The sequence below is a fragment of the Tyto alba genome, unplaced genomic scaffold, assembly GCF_018691265.1.
Source record: "Tyto alba isolate M040663 unplaced genomic scaffold, T.alba_DEE_v4.0 Super-Scaffold_40, whole genome shotgun sequence".
Lineage (NCBI taxonomy): Eukaryota > Metazoa > Chordata > Aves > Strigiformes > Tytonidae > Tyto > Tyto alba.
Window position 1 is genome coordinate 61,248 of NW_024881316.1, and position 16,935 is coordinate 78,182.

Sequence of the window (16,935 nt, forward strand, 5' to 3'; positions counted from 1 at the left end):
TTAAGCTTCTTAAACAATTAGAGTTTTATTTACTTATTATAAGGCACGTGGTGGATGAGTGCCTACCACAGCAAAGACTGAGTTCCAGTTCTCTCTCACCACTGTGTAAAATTATTCAATTTCTGTGGTTCTAGGTGGGGCCAGAACTGTGCTTTTTAGTTGGCTAAAACCAGGAGCTGAGCTTGGGCAGTCTGCTGTAGAGGAATGAAGGAGCAAGATGAGAACAGTCGGTTCAGGACTGATGTTTAATCTGTTTTTGTCTCTACTCCTGTTCTTTCCACCTTTTTTATTCCTGGCTTTCTGGCAGTGCCAGCTCCTATCCCTGCAGCCAGGGTTGGTACTGGGCCCACAAAGAACAACTTTCCATCACGATGGCTCGGCTGGGTTGCTGCAACTCTTCTCAGTCTTTGCTTTCCCGTCTGCGTGTGAACAGCCTGTGCCCTGCAACCCCTAAATTTGATGTCTGGGCTGCATGTGGTTTGAAAAGCCCTTTCACAACCATGTGTAAGCTGCTGCTGGTGCAGAGCAGCACCACCTCTCTTGGGCACAGCTTTGGTGCTTACTCCTGCTTCCTGTTACCTCCTTACCACTGCTATGGACAGCCGTACAAATTGCCCTGGCTCCTGAATGCTGGAAAGGCTGCAGCACCCCCCAGCTCCATGCTTTTTTCCAGTGTGGGTCTGGAGGAAGAGGGTGGTGCAGAACAGTGTGGCAGAGCCTGGAGCTGAAACGGTGACCTGAGCTCCTCTGTGGTGTGTCACTCACAGGGCCATAGTTTTGTTGGCTCAGTCACTGCTGTGTTTTGGCTGTTGCAGGCTGCTGCTCAGCTGCTGGCAAAGCTGACTTCATCTCTCAGTGAAGTGATTTTTTTTGACACTTCCAGGTTTCTGATGAATCCAGCACGTTTTAGTCTGTGCTTTCTTGGTTTTTACAAGAACTTGGACTTACAGTGTTCCTCCCTGCAGGGTCTCTATCTTTTTTCCTTTTGCAGTGTTTTTATCCTGGCTTTAGATCCTAGACGTCTAAACCAGTACAGCATAGACACACGTGATACAATTCCTCTGTTTAGTTAAGCACTTGCTTAAATCCCTTTGTTGTTGGAGAGGGAATGTGTTGTGGTAATGATTAAATCCCCTCTGGAACTGAGATCCAGGAGGCTCTAGGTAAGGTATACGGTGTACATTGCTATGACACTGCAACTTGTAATTGGAGTCTTGAATCATGACATGATTTTAACATTATTCAGGATGCAGGATCCACCCCAAGGTTTGAAAATAAATAAAAAAAATTGAACATTTTGATGTTGAAATAACCTGTTCTCTGTAAAACTGATTTTTGGGTATAGTACTAATGCGTAATTATTTGCTTTTCAAACTGCATTGCTCCCTGGGGGATTATGTAAGCCTTACATTTCACCAAGCAGAACAGACGAACAAGGAAAAAAAAAAAATCTGATCTCCATAGATGTGTATCAGATTGACAATCAGATTTAAATGAAACCAATTAACATTTTTCTTCTTTCCACTCTTTCCCCGGAAGGCAAATTAAAAACAAATTAAAAGTCATGTCTTAAAATGAATCATCCTTTGATTTCACCAGATTGCATGTGAACACGTGAACCTGAACAGCCTGAAAGGGTACTCTGAAACCGCAAAGAAGCCCTGGTCTGTCTGTCTTGATGAAAGGTTTAGCCTCATTCATCAAATCAGAAGCAAGCGATGCCGTCTCTATTCCCTTGGGTAAGTGCTCTCTTTAAAAGACAGCAAATTGTTTCATGACACCTAGCTTCAGACAGCCCTATAGTAGCAACACAGGCTGCAACAAGGTTGTCTTTTAAAATGCAGGCTTTGTTTGGATGTGTTTGTTAGGTGGTGATGTGCATCTCTAAACCCGTTTTTTAGGGAAAAACCTTTCTCCATAAGGGTCTTTGTTTTCATACTGATATTAGAAAAGCAAAGGAAAACAAATTGCTTAATGGTGAGTAGTGAGAGGTAGTTCACATAGAGGAAGATGGAAATCAGTGAGATAAACTGAGAAGCCTACAACATCTCCCCAGAAAAGAAATGACTTGCATAATTGCCAGGTACTTCAGCAGCATTAGTTATAAAACTTCATTAACTACTCCTGGGACAGAACAGTACATTTCCATATGAGAGCGTGTTTCCTAAGCACTTCAGGGGTGACGTACTGAAGTGATAGTGATAAAGGCAGTTGTGGCTTTATTTTTAAATGTTTGTAGTGTTTATGATGTTTACAGCACTTCAGGTTGAAGTTTTCACTCCTCATAGAACAAGTGCTTTCACAGATAGTAAAACCACAAGTGCAGCCTGTTTCCCTACTAATAAAACACTCTGCTTCCCGGGAGGACAAAAGAGGTCAGTCTGGAGTTGTTCAGGCCACTGGCCTTTTGCATTACCCATTAGGGCACAGGTGCATTAAGAGAATGATTGCTGGGATCTGGAGCTCGTTTCACACAGATCACCACGTGGCTGCAGCCTAATAAAACTGTATCTGCTGTCCTGGGAGCCAGCTTTAAGGTACAGGTGTATTGAAAGGCTTCATCTCCTTTGAACCAGCACAGTTTATTGCTGTGATTTTGCTACTGTGGGTTTACAAATGGTGGATAGCAAGGAACTGTGTCTGGGTGATGCGTCTCAGTGATTAGCATATGACAGTTAACACCAGCAATTAATGTAAAGTGGATACAGAGTGCACTGAAGTCAAAGGGAGTGCCTTCTGTTAATTTGGGGGGGCTTACGTTTGGATCCAGTTTATATTGAGCTGTAAAGACCAAACTCCTCAGAAGGTGGGGGGCTCTCAGGTTTTGTTCAGCTGCATTGCTCTGTGACAAAACAACAATATGCCTCTTAGAGATGAGTCACATATACAGAGAGCAAACTCTTCTTGGCTACTGTTGGTTCTTATTTTCTGAATGTTCTTTGCAATTGGGTTCAAGTTATACTTACCTAGTTTTAATGGAGAATGTAGTTTTACATAATTTTTTTTCTCAGTTTTTCGTGTTCCTATGAAAGTTAGGAGAGATGCTGTGTTATCCTGTCCTCAGGTCCAGACTTTACCTGCTTGACTGTAATACTGGCTCATTGCCTGAGGCTCCTAGTAGCAGAGAGGCAGGCACATCCGGGTGGAAAAACAGCTAAGCTGTATACCATTCTGGAGGTAGGTATGGCTTTCCTTTGATTACAGAGGAAGTCTGGGATAACATGGCTGCTGGCTTTAGGTGTCTTGGCAAAGTACTCGAAGTTCAGTGGAACTAATCTAGACCTTGCCCTTCAAGTTACATGATCATTAATATTAGACCTGAGCTCTTCTATTAATGTCCCTCTTTTGCTATGGACTGAGCGTGTGTTAAGAATGGTATTTTTGTTGAATTGGCCAGTAGACACAGCGCAGAGTTGATTTCATCTGTGCTAGGAAATGCAGATTTGGCATGAAGCTGACCAGCACAAAGGTAACTTGCTAATGATTTTGAACAAATCTGAGCTAGTGCATGTGTACTGGTGCTTTATATGTGGTGCTGTTTTGGGTATGGTACAGGGAGCCTTAATGCCAGATTTTCTGTCCTGGTGGAACACTAGGGTTTAGCAGAGATTGAAATTGATGTTGACTCTCCTATCAGTCATCAGATACACATGTGCAGTAAATACCCAACTATGATGCATCACATGAAACAGCTAAAAAATAAAAGGGAAATATTTGAAGTTAAGGAGAAGCGGTCTTCAATCCTCCAGTTTATTTCTGCAGCCTTTGGAGCTCATTACTGCTTAATTCTTCTCTCAGACTCACTGTCTTTAGTTTATGACAGGCAGAAAAGTAATTTTGTTCTCATTAAGACAAAAATCCCCTTTAAACATTTTTGTTAACCCATACACTTCATAAAAAGCAAAGGGGGAGCAGCTGCTTCCAATGAAGAATGTCCTCTGTGGAGAGGATAGATGGAGGACAAATGTGGAAGTTCAGTGTGAGTGTTACTGGGAATCCTGAATTAAATCCATATATCACTAAAAATGGAACAAAACATGCTGCTTAGGCTTTGCCTTCTTGAATGCTATAGAAGAGGTTACTTGTGAATGGGAGCAAGCAGTGTCTGAAACGTCTGGAGATCTTTTTAGATTAGTATTATTTACTTTCACTATTGGGAGTCAGCAGTGTTTTTGTTTTGGGGGATAGGATTTCCCAGTATGATACATAATTGCAATATGCATTAGTGAGCTCTAGTTATTAGTGCTAAATCTGTTTAGATTAAGCTAAATCTGTTACAAACACCACAGGCAGGCACTCAAGCTGGGATAATATAAATGAACAGGATTTTAGAAGTTTACCAGTTGAGGTTTAAGGAGGCTCACTGCAATACTGTATAAAAGCCCTTTCAGGTGGATCTTAAAGTGTAGGGGCTTTAGGATCCAGGCAGGGGATGTTGCTTTTTCCCTGAGCTGCAGAGCTGGGTTGTGTACCTTTGGGAAAGAATGGGAGGAAGGGGAACACAGAGAGGGAAGGCTGGACCTTAACATGAATGCTTTCACAGCTTTACCCCGTGCTCCCTGTGGGAGCTGCAGTACCTGCAGTTAGTGGGCTGGATCAGCTACGGGCATCCAGCAGAGCTGTACTGGGGGAAACAAAGCAGCTTTTGTGCCACCTGCGCTCTCGCCGCCCCCCCAGAACGTGACGGGGGGCCGGCGTGATGCTGCTTTCAGCTCAGGCTGCGGCCTAGTGTTTGTCCCGAGCACGGGGCCCTGTGCAGCGTGACCCTCTGCGAACCCTGGCAGCGGGGGACAGCCGAGGGACACCTCTGCCTGCTGCTCTGCGCTCCGTGCGGGGCCAGTGGCCGGCAGGGAGCAGTGCCAGTGAGCCATTCCCCTCCCCTGGCTCACCGGCTGGGACGGCCAGGCCCACGGGCGCTGTTGCTGCCGCTTTGCAAGCCCCCCACGACCCCGCCGCGGAGGGCTGCCTGCAGCTGCCGACTCGGTAACCGAGCTCTCTTCTCTTTTACGGCAAAAATAAGTCGGTGTCTGTAGCAATTTTGATTTTGCTGTTGGTGGGGAAGGGCCTCTCTAGTCTCCTGTGACCTCCACACCCTTCTTTTTAAATCATGGTCCCTTTTTAAGTAACATAAAATCTGTCTTAGGAGACCTCACTTGTTTACCTTTTTTCATACTGTGTTAACCCTTAGTGTGATCATATGTGAGCCGGGAGTCTTTCAAACCAGTTCTTTTGGAGGTGACCTTATTTTCTCTCCTAAGTATTTGTTGTTGGTTAGATCTTCAGGAATAAATTTGAGCTGTTATCTAGAGTGCCAGAAGATATATCAGCACCTTCTTCATCCTCATCTATATATTTTTTTTTTTGTTTTGTTTTGCACCACTGTGAACTTCCATTTGCCATCCACATGAGTAGCAATCTGTTTGGAGGCAGCCCGAGGCTTGTCTACATCAAAAGCATCTGGCCCGCTGGATTGTACCAGCTGGTTCTGTTAGAAGTGTGTCACAGACACATGTGTCCGTCGGTCACTGGTAGGCTCATCACTCTAATGCTGTAACCGTCCCCAACAACTCGCATGTTGTTCATTTTTAGCCAGCTTCTCATTCCTGAGGGATTACACTGGTCTTTATTCTTCAGTGTCCCTTCTTTAGAAGGCGACACGGAAACAAATATGTCAATTCACTTGGTTAACTTCTGAACTTTTTTCCTACTGTGTGTTGAATGTATTGAAAGAAAATTCCTCTCTTTTCCTCCTACACGGCTATATGGGCTGGAGTCTTGTGAAAAAGAGTTGTTCTTAAAAGCATGCTGGGCTGTTTTTGCAAACCCTGTCTCCTCCTACTTTCCCAGTATGCCTGAAGGGGAAGATGGCTGAGGAGACGACCTTCTAATGGAGCATCTTTACACTGTGCTTTGCTGGTATTACAGCAAGCATCATACTGTACTGGTAATTTCCAAAACATATGCTTTTCCAAATATTGTTTCACAAGTTGGATTCATTTTAGTTTACCAGTACGTCATCTATGTAAAACATTTAGTGCTGACTTAACATCATAACATAGTATAGCATAATTTAAGATGTATTGTGTTTTACATATTGATGCAAATAGCCAGAACTGTTTCAGACTCACACCACTTCTAAGGATTATTGTGGTGTAGTGTAGCAGATGCTCTGACAGTGCATCTAAGAGTACTGCCCTGTAATGGTTAGATAAATGCTGTGCTGTTAGTACATTGTGGATATTCTCAGTAAGTACAACTGGCTGAAGTGCTGATTTAAAAATCTTGATTCTCCTCCCAGCGCTACATGTGTATATATCCAACAGCATAATTTTGATTAAAGTTTAGTGCGTGATTTGAACCACGTTTGGAACGAGTTTGGAGGAGTAGGAATGAAGAGGACATCTTATTTTACGCAGTAGGGACAGCCTGTGGTCCAGCCATGTGATTGCAATGGTAAATACCCAATTTTTTTAGTTTTAGTGTACCCTTTGTGAACCAATGCTCTGTAGGAGGTGGGAATACGGCACAGCCTTGTAAAGTACATCATCTCCTTGTAGAAACAGGGACTGAGACAACACTGCTGTACAATGGGGCTATTAATTTTTCTTGTTCTTTGGGGTCTTTGCCAAGTTAGCATCAATCTTAAGTCTGTGTAAAAACTCTGCTACTGTCGTGAAGGGGTTATTTTTAAATTTGCTTTTTTTATCCGTGTCTTCCGGTGCATAGAGAAAGAGAGGTGTCTTGTCCCTGTTGGTGGCCATTGTGGCTCATCTTTGTAACACCAGATAATAGACATGGTAGGAAATATGCCTTATTTTTACAAAACAAGATTGTATAAATTTTAAATGTATTTGCTTTTCTGTTTATGGCTTGGTTATTGGAAGCTTGTGCTGTGGGAACTAGGGGAAGTATTGTGATCTTGTCAAGAAAAAGCAAACTGAAAATAGAGGAATATACATAAATATATGAATAGAGGAATAATGACAGCACAAAGGTTCAAGCGTTTAATTTACTTTCTTATAAATTATGTCAACTTCTGAATTAAGAAAAAGTTCTTTGGGAAGGTTCACAGCCTGGCTAAAAGTGGTTTAGTTCTTGCCTTGAAAGGACTCCATTCTAATTGTATGCAGTATATTGTATTGAGCTTGAATTTTCTGGTGAGGTTAGTTAATCCAATCCACTCCAGTAATTTCATTCTACAAGTGAAAAATTTCATTAAAGGTTTCTTAAGGTCAATTATGAATGTGACATTGGGAAAAAACACACGCTTCTTTAAATTTCCTTTACCTAACTACTTATTCCAAATCTTCAGCAGATATTATTGTGGACCCTTAGCTTTATTTCTGGTTATCTTGTCAGAATTAGGGTTAGATTGTGCTCAGTGCTGTGGATATATCCCAAGAAGGAGCACAACAGCTCCTCCACTTTGCTTCAGAAACAAATATGTTGGATTTTATCCTCTTTTACTATGCATCCTCAGAATGGCCTACTCACTAATGCTTCTTGTTGCAGCATGAATAGTTACATCTTTTTTGTTTCATAGGCTAGGCAATGATGACAATCAGTTTGAGATCAGCATGGCCAACAATGGATGTGAGGTGCATCGCTTTGATCCCAGCATCAAGTCAGCACACATTCAGGAGGGTCGGCACCTCTGGTATCATCGCCTGTCCATTGACTGGAGGGATCCCAATCCAGCCATTGCTGCGCATAAACTTCACAGCAACACGAAGAAGCTGGGCACAATATTGAATGAATTTGGACATCAGAAGGTAAGGGCTCAGGGGTCAGGTTTCTGACTGCAGGATTAGGTGTTGGGAAAGCTGTAGAACTTTCTCTTTGTTATCTCAGGAGTTCAGGTACTTTCCAAGGTTATCTCCTGACAGTGGGTCTTTTCTTCAGCAATACTTGTAAAGCATTTCTTGTAGGGGTGCCTTTTCTGTCTTGCTTTTTCTGTGCACTGATAACAGCCACCTTGATTTTAAATCACTAGTCATATACTGACTACTTTCCTCCTTCCCACTTCCTTTTCCTTTCAACTAGCTGGTGACATCCTAGCTAGTATTTTCAGTCCTGTGGAAGTTCTGGTCTTTGCCTGAGTATGAGTGCTGAACTACTCATACAGCCAAGCAAATATGTTTTTTTTCTCTTCATAATAATTAGAAGAGAAGAGGTAATGTGGATGGGTTGTTTATGTTTTCAAGGTCACTGGTCCTAATTACAGTCATCAACAACAAAAACATCCTGTTTCGAAATTGACAGCAGGCTGTGGGAGTTTTTTTAAACATTTCCCAGTTTGTTCTTAAGGAGCTATAAAGACATCAGAAATCTTCAAGTCTCAAATAATTGTTGCCAGAATACATTTGAGGAAGTTCCTTAGGTTGCTTTTAAGAGAGTTTTGCCTTGAGAGGATATGCAAGCATGAATTCAAATGCTAATATACTTCATTGCCTGCAGCTAGTTCTGCTTGTCTTTGTTTTTTAAGGAATAGGCAGCCTGAGCTAAGGAGGAGTTTTTCTGTAAAATTTACAAAGCAAGCAGTGCAATGTATTTTTTTTTTTGTTATCATAAAAGGCAAGATGTCCTTTTCAGTTCACTTCTTGCTTCTCTTCAGTATTTTCTTTTGGTTCAGCTTTACTGATTGGATCATTTTGAAGATAAGAACAGAAGATAAGAAGCTTTTTCCTACTTCTTAGTCATACTGTAGCTATACTAGGCTGTGCATTAGGGAAACATCTGGAGAGAGAGAGAAATGACTTTGCTTTGACGTGTGCCTTACATTGATTTTTAGAAGAATTAGTCACAGAGCAAATGATTAATGACCTGATCCAGAAAAAGCATATGAATCTTGTGATATACCAAACCTGCTGAGAACAGTCGGTTCTCAGGTTATCATGGAAATGCAGAGTGATTGTAAGACCTTTTGTGAATGAGAAGAGTGTAGCTGTGAATTCTGAGTATATAACTTTCTGGGAGAAAGTTATCTGACATGAAAGCAGCTGGTGGGAGAGCAGTCAAGGAACATAATGTACTTGCAAGACATGCAATTAAGCTTTCCTGTAGCTGTGTATGCATGGTATAGGATTTGGTTAAATGCGTTGGTGTGCTATGAACAGTGTACACAGCCTCTTGCTCTCTTGGCGTTCGGGTGGCTCCTCTGTGCAGAACTGTGGCATTTGTGAAGTCAGGAGCTGACTGTGACTGTCTCTTGATGAGGATAAAGCTGTTATTCTGTAATCTTATGTTGCTTCCTATTTGTGAAATACCTGAGTGGTCTGACTCTCCTCACATTGTTCTGTTAATTTTTTTTCTTTAGTTCAGAAGGCAGCCTGAGAAGTTGTGTGTTGCATAAAGACATTGATAAGCTTTGTTATAAATTGAGACCACAATGGATCATAATCCAATTATAATTTTATTAATTATAGCAAGTAGAATATGAGCAAAGACAGCGCTGGACGACAGGGGAGTCTGCGCTCCGCCAACTGCCGTACTGATCAGTTCAAACAGTTCCTTTTTATACATTTTTACATTCGTGGTTGTCTTTGATCAGTACCCCCTTCTGCTTGCACAAGTATCTGGTTTGTGTAAGCAATTGCGGTTATCTTATCTCACGCAGTCATCTTGTCTCACAGGTTATCTTGTCTCACACAAGTGGTGTCTGGCAGCTATTTGCATAAGCAGTTTTTTTGTCTTTTGCCGCCTAACCTTTACATTGAGCTTAACATAAATTTCAATAAACAATACCCTTAGTTCATAGTTTCTTACAATCCCCCCTTTTTCTTTTATCCTATTATTGTTTATTAGATGCTACTTTCATTTTCGTCACTGCAAACAAACCTTTTTCCACAATTCCAACATTTATCATAACACTCTCAAGATAATACCTTACAATTACAATCATAGTTTTCACGTGGCATAACGCATTCACAACAATCTTTTCCACCAGGAAGCTCCTAATAGATCATCCCACCATTCTGAGTCTAACATTGAGGGTGTTTTCAGAGCACCATAGGTAAAACAGCTCTTATTCTATCTGCTATGTGCAGTTGTCGCCTTAATGTTTTTGCCGTGTGTTATTTATTCCTTGCTTTGTTCAGTTAATCCAACAAGTTGTGACCAACATGCAATTTGCTACTACTGTTTCACCTGTTGGTGTTAAGCACATTCGAGCTGTGTGCCGAACTGCACAGTCAACCGTACTATCAGACACTCTGTAAACAATAATCAACAATTTATTAGCAAACAAGAACCTGAAATAATTAACTGTATAACAATCCAGCAAAGTCCCACGCGACACAATCAGAAAGAGAAAAAGTAAGAACCAAAGATATCAGCACTGTCCTTTGGATGTTGTCCTTCGATGTCTTGTTACCCTTACTCACGGGGCGATAGCGATAGAAAGATAGAAAGAGTCCAAGAACAACAGTCACGCGCTGCGTGGTAACTCCTCTGATCAATAACATTTTCTTCTTTGAACTATAAGTCTGTTTCCATCACCTCATCAAGGTTTCGAGGGCGTCTTAGTTGTCTTCGTGATCTTGGAGGATTGGGGGGAGGAGGTGATCTCCGACACCAGCCACGAGACATTCCCTCGCATACCGCGATGGCAACGACAGTCACCACCAATATAATGAAAAATCCCAACAGCAGGCCGGCGCACACGGGATCGTCCCCTACTCCCATCTTCCCAAGATTGCAATCCAGTGGGATCAGTAAGATTAGTGGGATAGTCCAGCCCCAGGCTAGCGGCTTGACCGAGGAAGGTCCAAGTGCGCAATGAGCGGAAGTTTCTCTTCCACCCAGAATGCCTGTGCTGCCTAGATCTGGGCGGGCCTGGCAGTTGTTTTTGCCATCCGGGTATAGCCGAACTTTCGAGACCCTCCAACAACACATGCGCTTTGGACTGGGGGCGTGGAAATCCATTTTCCTGCTGCGTATGTGGACCCTGACTCCTGATCCCTACAGACCAGGCAGGTTCACCACTTGCGCTCTCACTCTTGTACCTCCGATACCACGAAAACAATGGAGCGTGCTTATGCATGGGCAGCAATTTATTGTGCAGCCTTGATGTTGGTAGCCCTCACTTTGTTTGCCTTTTTACTACATATCTTTTGCCCTTGTAAATGTTCCTCTTTCAAGTACCCATGTAGTTGTATCTGCTTATGTAAACCACCATCTCCTTTGGTTAACCATGTTGAAAATTCTGTTATAGGTCTTTTCGGTGGTTTTGGTACTGGCTGTTTTACTTCTGTCACATCTTTTACTTGGATTCTCTTCTTCCTACTAAAATATCTCCATCCACCCTTCTGTCTTTGGGAAAGCAAAGCCACTCTGATGTTGGACATAACAGTAAAGCACTTGCTGCACAAATTGCCACTATTAAAGCAAACCATACCAGGATGATTAGCAGAGGTCCGGTATAACATATACTCCCACCTCTCATGCCTATGGGGTTGCAGCCCACAGCTGAGAAAAAGGTCTTCTTGGTGGCGAGCACAGAGGTTAACCCGGTCTTGCCCTCTACTGTTTAACAAATCCGTGTGTTAAGAGTTAGTCAATTCAAGTGCAGCTCCTTTGTAGCCACTTCCTTTGTTTCTAAGCAAAGCAAAATTTTGGCACTTTCCGATAGTGTCCTCCCATCAACTCTCAGGGACATCACAAATTCTGGGGACTAACCTCTTTTTCCCCGTAAATCAAGGTTACAGTTCATGCCCCTTCCCTATACAGTTATAAGACAATTTTCTCCATCTGCAAGAAATACCACATCCGGTAACACATTTCACATTCACACAAAACCCACGCTTCATGACATCCATACATACACTCGAGACAAGGTATTACCCTATTAGGTTGATTTTCTAGCAATGCCTAATTGAATCCAAAATGCTCATAATCTGTTACCAAAAGCCACTCTGTAACATGTCTGTCGGTTAATGCTCGGTAAACGCCAGCTTTTCCCTGACAGTTTTTTTGTTTGGTTTTGTCTGTTTTTTTTGTTTTTGTTTCCTTATACAGCAAGTAAGTAAATGAATAAGTAAATTTTCACAGTGTTACCTCTGAACCCAGTCAAAAACCCAGTCAAACCACTGGTTAAGAGTCATTCAATCCCCTCCTGATGAATTTACTTAGTCCTTTGAGGGTGACTTGTAGTTGGTCAGTTGATGGTACCACAGTCCACTCCTGAGGCTTTTCCACCGGTCCTTCTCCTCAGGAGGCAAGAGTCCACCCCTTTTCTTTTGTTCGGATCGCTGTCTCGGTGATCAGCAGCACCTGAAATGGACCTTCCCACTCGGGAGTTAATGATTAATCTTTCCACACTTTTATCAATACCCAATCACCTGGTTTTACATTGTGGATATTTAAAAGCCAATGGTGGTATTTGAGGCAGAAGTCCTTTCTTTCTTAGCTTCATTAAAGTGTTACCAATTCTTATTACATACTTTCTTACATACTGATCTCCTACTTCAGGGATGACAATATCCCTGTCATTACTCATACATAGTAATCCAAACATCATTTCATAGGGAGAAATTCCCAGGTCTGTTCGTGGCTGAGTATTGATCCTTAATAAGGCCAACGGCAGGCATTTAATCCAAGACATCTGAGTCTCAATCATTATCTTAGTCAAGGTTTGTTTTGAAGTTTGATTCATTCTTTCTCCTCTTCCAGAACTCCGAGGATGCCATGGGGTGTGCCATGCCCATTCGATCCCTAAGGCTTCAGATAGCTGTTGTATAATTTTTTTTAAAATGAAATATGTTCCTCCGCCCAAGTCTATTCTTTCTATTAATCCATATCTGGGGATAATGTTTTCCAGTAACACCTTGGATACCATGCTTGCCATTGCCCTTGGTGTGGGGGATTGCTTCCACCCAATGAGTTAAGTGAGCCACTAATACCAACAAATACTTCCACCTTTGTATTTAAGGTAGCTCTGTTAAGTCTACCTGGAGTACCTGGAGGCTTTGTATGGCTAGCTCCTATTCCCCAGCCACCTTATCTCATTACCTTTTTGTTCACTTTTTAACAAATCAAACATCGATCAACTAGTTGTTTAGCCACCATATATATATTCCTATACACCCATATTGTCTAAGAAAATGATCACAAAGTGATTGTGTTCCCCAATGTATTTTCTAATGTATTAATGACAGAATTTCTCATGATCTGAATTTCTCATGATCTTGTTTTGTTTAACATCTGCCTTCCATCTGCTAAAGTCCATTTTCCTTCTGAATCTTTTCCCCCTTATTTTTAAGTATATCCTTTTCTTGTTCTGTGAAATTTGGGGCTAAATTCTCATAATCCCCTGGTATTATTACCAATAAAACTACCAGTGATGATTCTGTAGCTGCTTCTCTGGCTACTTAATCTGCTAAATTATTCCCCCTTATTTCCATTGATGCTCCCCTCTGATGTCCTTTCACATGCACAATTGCAATTTCTGTGGGGAGCTTCAGGGCTTCTAAAACTTCTCTGATCAGCCGCTTGTGTACTAGCTCCTTCCCTTTTGTATTTATAAGCCCTCTTTCTTCCCATATTTTTCCAAATGTGTGGACCACTCCAAATGCATACTTTGAGTCTGTGTACACTGTCCCTTCCTTATCTCTCAAATACACCAATACCTGTTTTAGGGCATAGAGTTCACAGACTTGTGCTGACCACCCAGCAGGTAATTTCCCCTTTTCAAACACTTCCATCTTCTGCCTCTCGATAATTACATAACCCAATATTTTTCCTTCTAGGCATCGAGAGGACCCATCAATAAATAGTTTTTCTCTTTAGGGCAAAGGTTTATTTAACAGATCTTCTCTTATTTTCGTTTGATAATTTATAAAATCCAAACAGTTATGCTCTGGTTCCTAAATATCCTCCCCGATTCTCCTCCCATAAATCTAGTAATTTAACCACTAGTTTTCCTTCACCCAGCACCACACCTATTCCTAATTGCACTTGTAAATCTCTACCTAGCAAATTACATCCTACCCCTGGCATTAACAACAAATCATTAACAGCATATTGATCTTCCCCTTGTATTAACACATTCTTTATAACTGGGACCAAAAACCCCTTCACCTTTAGCCCCTACAGCCCAAGTTGTATCTTTTACATAATCTTCCTCCTGGGGTCTTAATTTCAAATTTATCAAGGGCTCTTCTGTTGGTATATCCCCCAGGAGGTAGAGTCCCTGACACCCCTAGTGATTACCACCCTCATCCTGTTGGGTTACTTCAAACACCAACAGGTCCCGTATTCTCGGGGGGGCATTCTTGTTTATAATGCCCCTCCTTCCCACAATGAAAACATTCCCTTGTGATTTCCCTAGCCAGTGGTGCCTCTTGGTTCCGCCTTCCCTTTCATTCCCTTGCCTGTTTCAAATTTGTGATTTCCCGTCTGAGATTCCTTGTGTTTGTTTCTAACAGCTTCTTGTGCAGTTATCATAGTTTTAGCTTTAGTTTTAGCCTCTTCTTCATCCTTCCTAATATCTACTTTCTGTGCTTCTCTCAGGAGTTCCTCCAGACTCTTATTATAATGACCTAGAGTCACTCATATCTCTCCTCCGCTCTTGTTCATTCTGATTCCACTGCAGAGGGGTTACAGGGAGTTTCCTTTCCCCGGGTATCCCCTGCTGATTTTCTCTCTCCCATATCCACATTCCAACCGTTCTGATCATCTGTCTTTCCTCAGGAGAGAAAAAAATTCCCGTAATCGACTGCATCTCCTCCCATGTATATATATACTGGGTCCCAAAATTGATCAGTCTTCTCTGACAGCCCCACAGGGTCCTCTAATAACCTCCTAAATTCATTCTTATACGCCCTCACTTCTACATTACTGAGCGGCACATCCACAAATCCCATCCCCCCTTGAATTCCTGCCGCTGGGACTTCCCCGCAAGGGATTAACCCTAGCCGCCCCGTGCTCCCTTAAACGATTTCCCTTAAATCATGTACGAGCCGATATTTCCCATTTGGTTTCTTTACAGGCAGAATGGGGGTGTTAAAGGGTGACATACAAGGCTCTAAGATTCCTTGTGCTAATAATCGATCAATTTCTGGTTTTAATCCTCTCCGTCCGTCTAGGGAAATGGGATATTGCTTTACCCTCACAGGTATGTGGGGTTCAGAAACTTGGATTTTAATCGGTGGGATTTCCAGTCTACTAATTGTGTCCGGAGAGTACCAGACATCGGGGTTAATTTGTTTTTGCTCATCCACGGTCAAAGGATAAGTAGACACTGTTAGCTCTTAATTTTTCACTTTAATTTCTAATTGTAATTCAACAATTAAATCTCGTCCTAGCAGATTAAATTCTGCTTCAGGGACGAGCAAGAGTTCACCCATTCCAAATTTATTTTCAGTTTCGAATACCACATTTTTGATTTTGTTTACTTTAAATGGTTCTCCTTTTGCCCCAATTACTTGTACTTTTTCCGGGGAAATTTTACATCCCTCAGGTATTTGTTTAATAGTCGATTTTTCAGCCCCAGTGTCTACTAAAAAGGTGAACTCCTGTTTATGGGGACCTATTTTTAATTTTATCAAGGGCTCATGATGACTCCGGTCCCCTAAGATATAGAGCCCCTGGCTCTCCTATTCCGTTTTCAATATTTCCTCATCCCTGATCCTTTCTCTGCAATTCTTCTTTATATGTCCCTTCTTTCCACAGTAAAAACAACATCTCTGTTCCTTCTTTACTACTACGTTCCCTTGTTTCGTTCCAGCAGATCTGTGTTCACCAGTTCGTCCTTTACGGTCCTCTCTGACCGCTGCTACCATCATTTTTACTTGTCGCTTGCTACTCTCTTCCTCTCGCCTTACATAGACTTTCTGATATCTTCCCATGATTTTGCCACAAACTGAGTTTTGAGGAGTGCTTGCCCTAAAGGGTCGTCTGGATTTACCCCAGAATACAGCTGAAGGGCTTTCCTCAGTCGTTCCAGCCACTCAGTAGGGCTCTCATCTTTCTTTTGCATTTCATTAAATGCTTTATTAATATTCTGGCCACAGGGTACTGCTTCTCTAATTCCCTGAATTACTATAGTTCTCAGGTCCTGCATATGAGTTCTATGCACCGGATCCTGATTATCCCTATTAGGTCTTTGGAGTGGCCATTTAATATCCGCTTGAGGTCCCTGGGCATGTTGAGCATCCCACAGTCTCATTCCTGCTCGTCTAATCATATCTCTTTCCTTGGTAGTAAATAATTGACCAAGGATAGATTGCATCTCATCCCAAGTATAAAGGTTTGGTCCAAAAAATTGATTTAATCTTTCTGCCACTCCGAGTGGGTCCTCAATTAAGTTTCCCATCTCGGTTCTTTTAAAATCTCATAGGTCAGCCGAGTTTAGGGGTACGGAAATATATCCGATCACGGGTTGAGGTCCCCCCATGGGTATTTCCCTTAGGGGGTACATCTGAGCTGCCCCTTTTTGGCTTCTAGTTACACGTCTAGGAGGAGGGGGAGACTCTTGTTCCGACTCCGGTGGGGGAGTGGGCGCTCTGGGGACCTCTGGAGGGGCTGTGGGAGCAGGAGGGGAAATGTAAGGAGGGGGGGTTAGAAGGGTTTCGTCTAACCCTTCCTTCTTTTTCTTTTGTTTAGTTTTTATTTCATTCAGCGGGTAAAGTCTAGCTCCCGGTCTTTTTAGCCACACTTCCGCATACTGACTTTCTTCTGGGTTAAGGGGTTTTTTATTATTAACCCAGAGATTTAATTGTTGCATTTATCCAATCTTCTTCTGACCCGCAGACTGGCCAAAAGACATTTTTAGAAATCTTCTTCCCTCCCCATATCTTAGTACAATATTCTATCATTTTCTGCTTATCTTTCCCTAGTGTTCCAGGGAAATATCTCCAATTGTCTAAGATATATGCCAGAGGGGTATTCTTAGGTACAGTGGGTACCCTTCCCATGGGAGTCGAAGGCTTGCTGCCC

At 42.2% G+C, this 16,935-nt stretch overlaps 1 protein-coding gene across 8 annotated transcripts in view; it reads left to right on the forward strand.

Moving 5' to 3' along the window:
• METTL24 (methyltransferase like 24) overlaps positions 1-16,935 on the forward strand; it is a 74,378-nt gene that overhangs the window by 25,709 nt on the left and 31,734 nt on the right. For all 8 annotated transcript variants that reach the window (XR_006166367.1, XR_006166368.1, XM_042802899.1 and 5 more), the window contains exons 3-4: positions 1,600-1,739; positions 7,544-7,772. Coding sequence is in view for 6 of the 8 variants with exons in the window: in XM_042802896.1 (XP_042658830.1) it covers positions 1,600-1,739; positions 7,544-7,772 (369 nt within the window). In the remaining 2 variants the exon portion in view is untranslated. The remainder of the gene's footprint in view (positions 1-1,599; positions 1,740-7,543; positions 7,773-16,935) is intronic.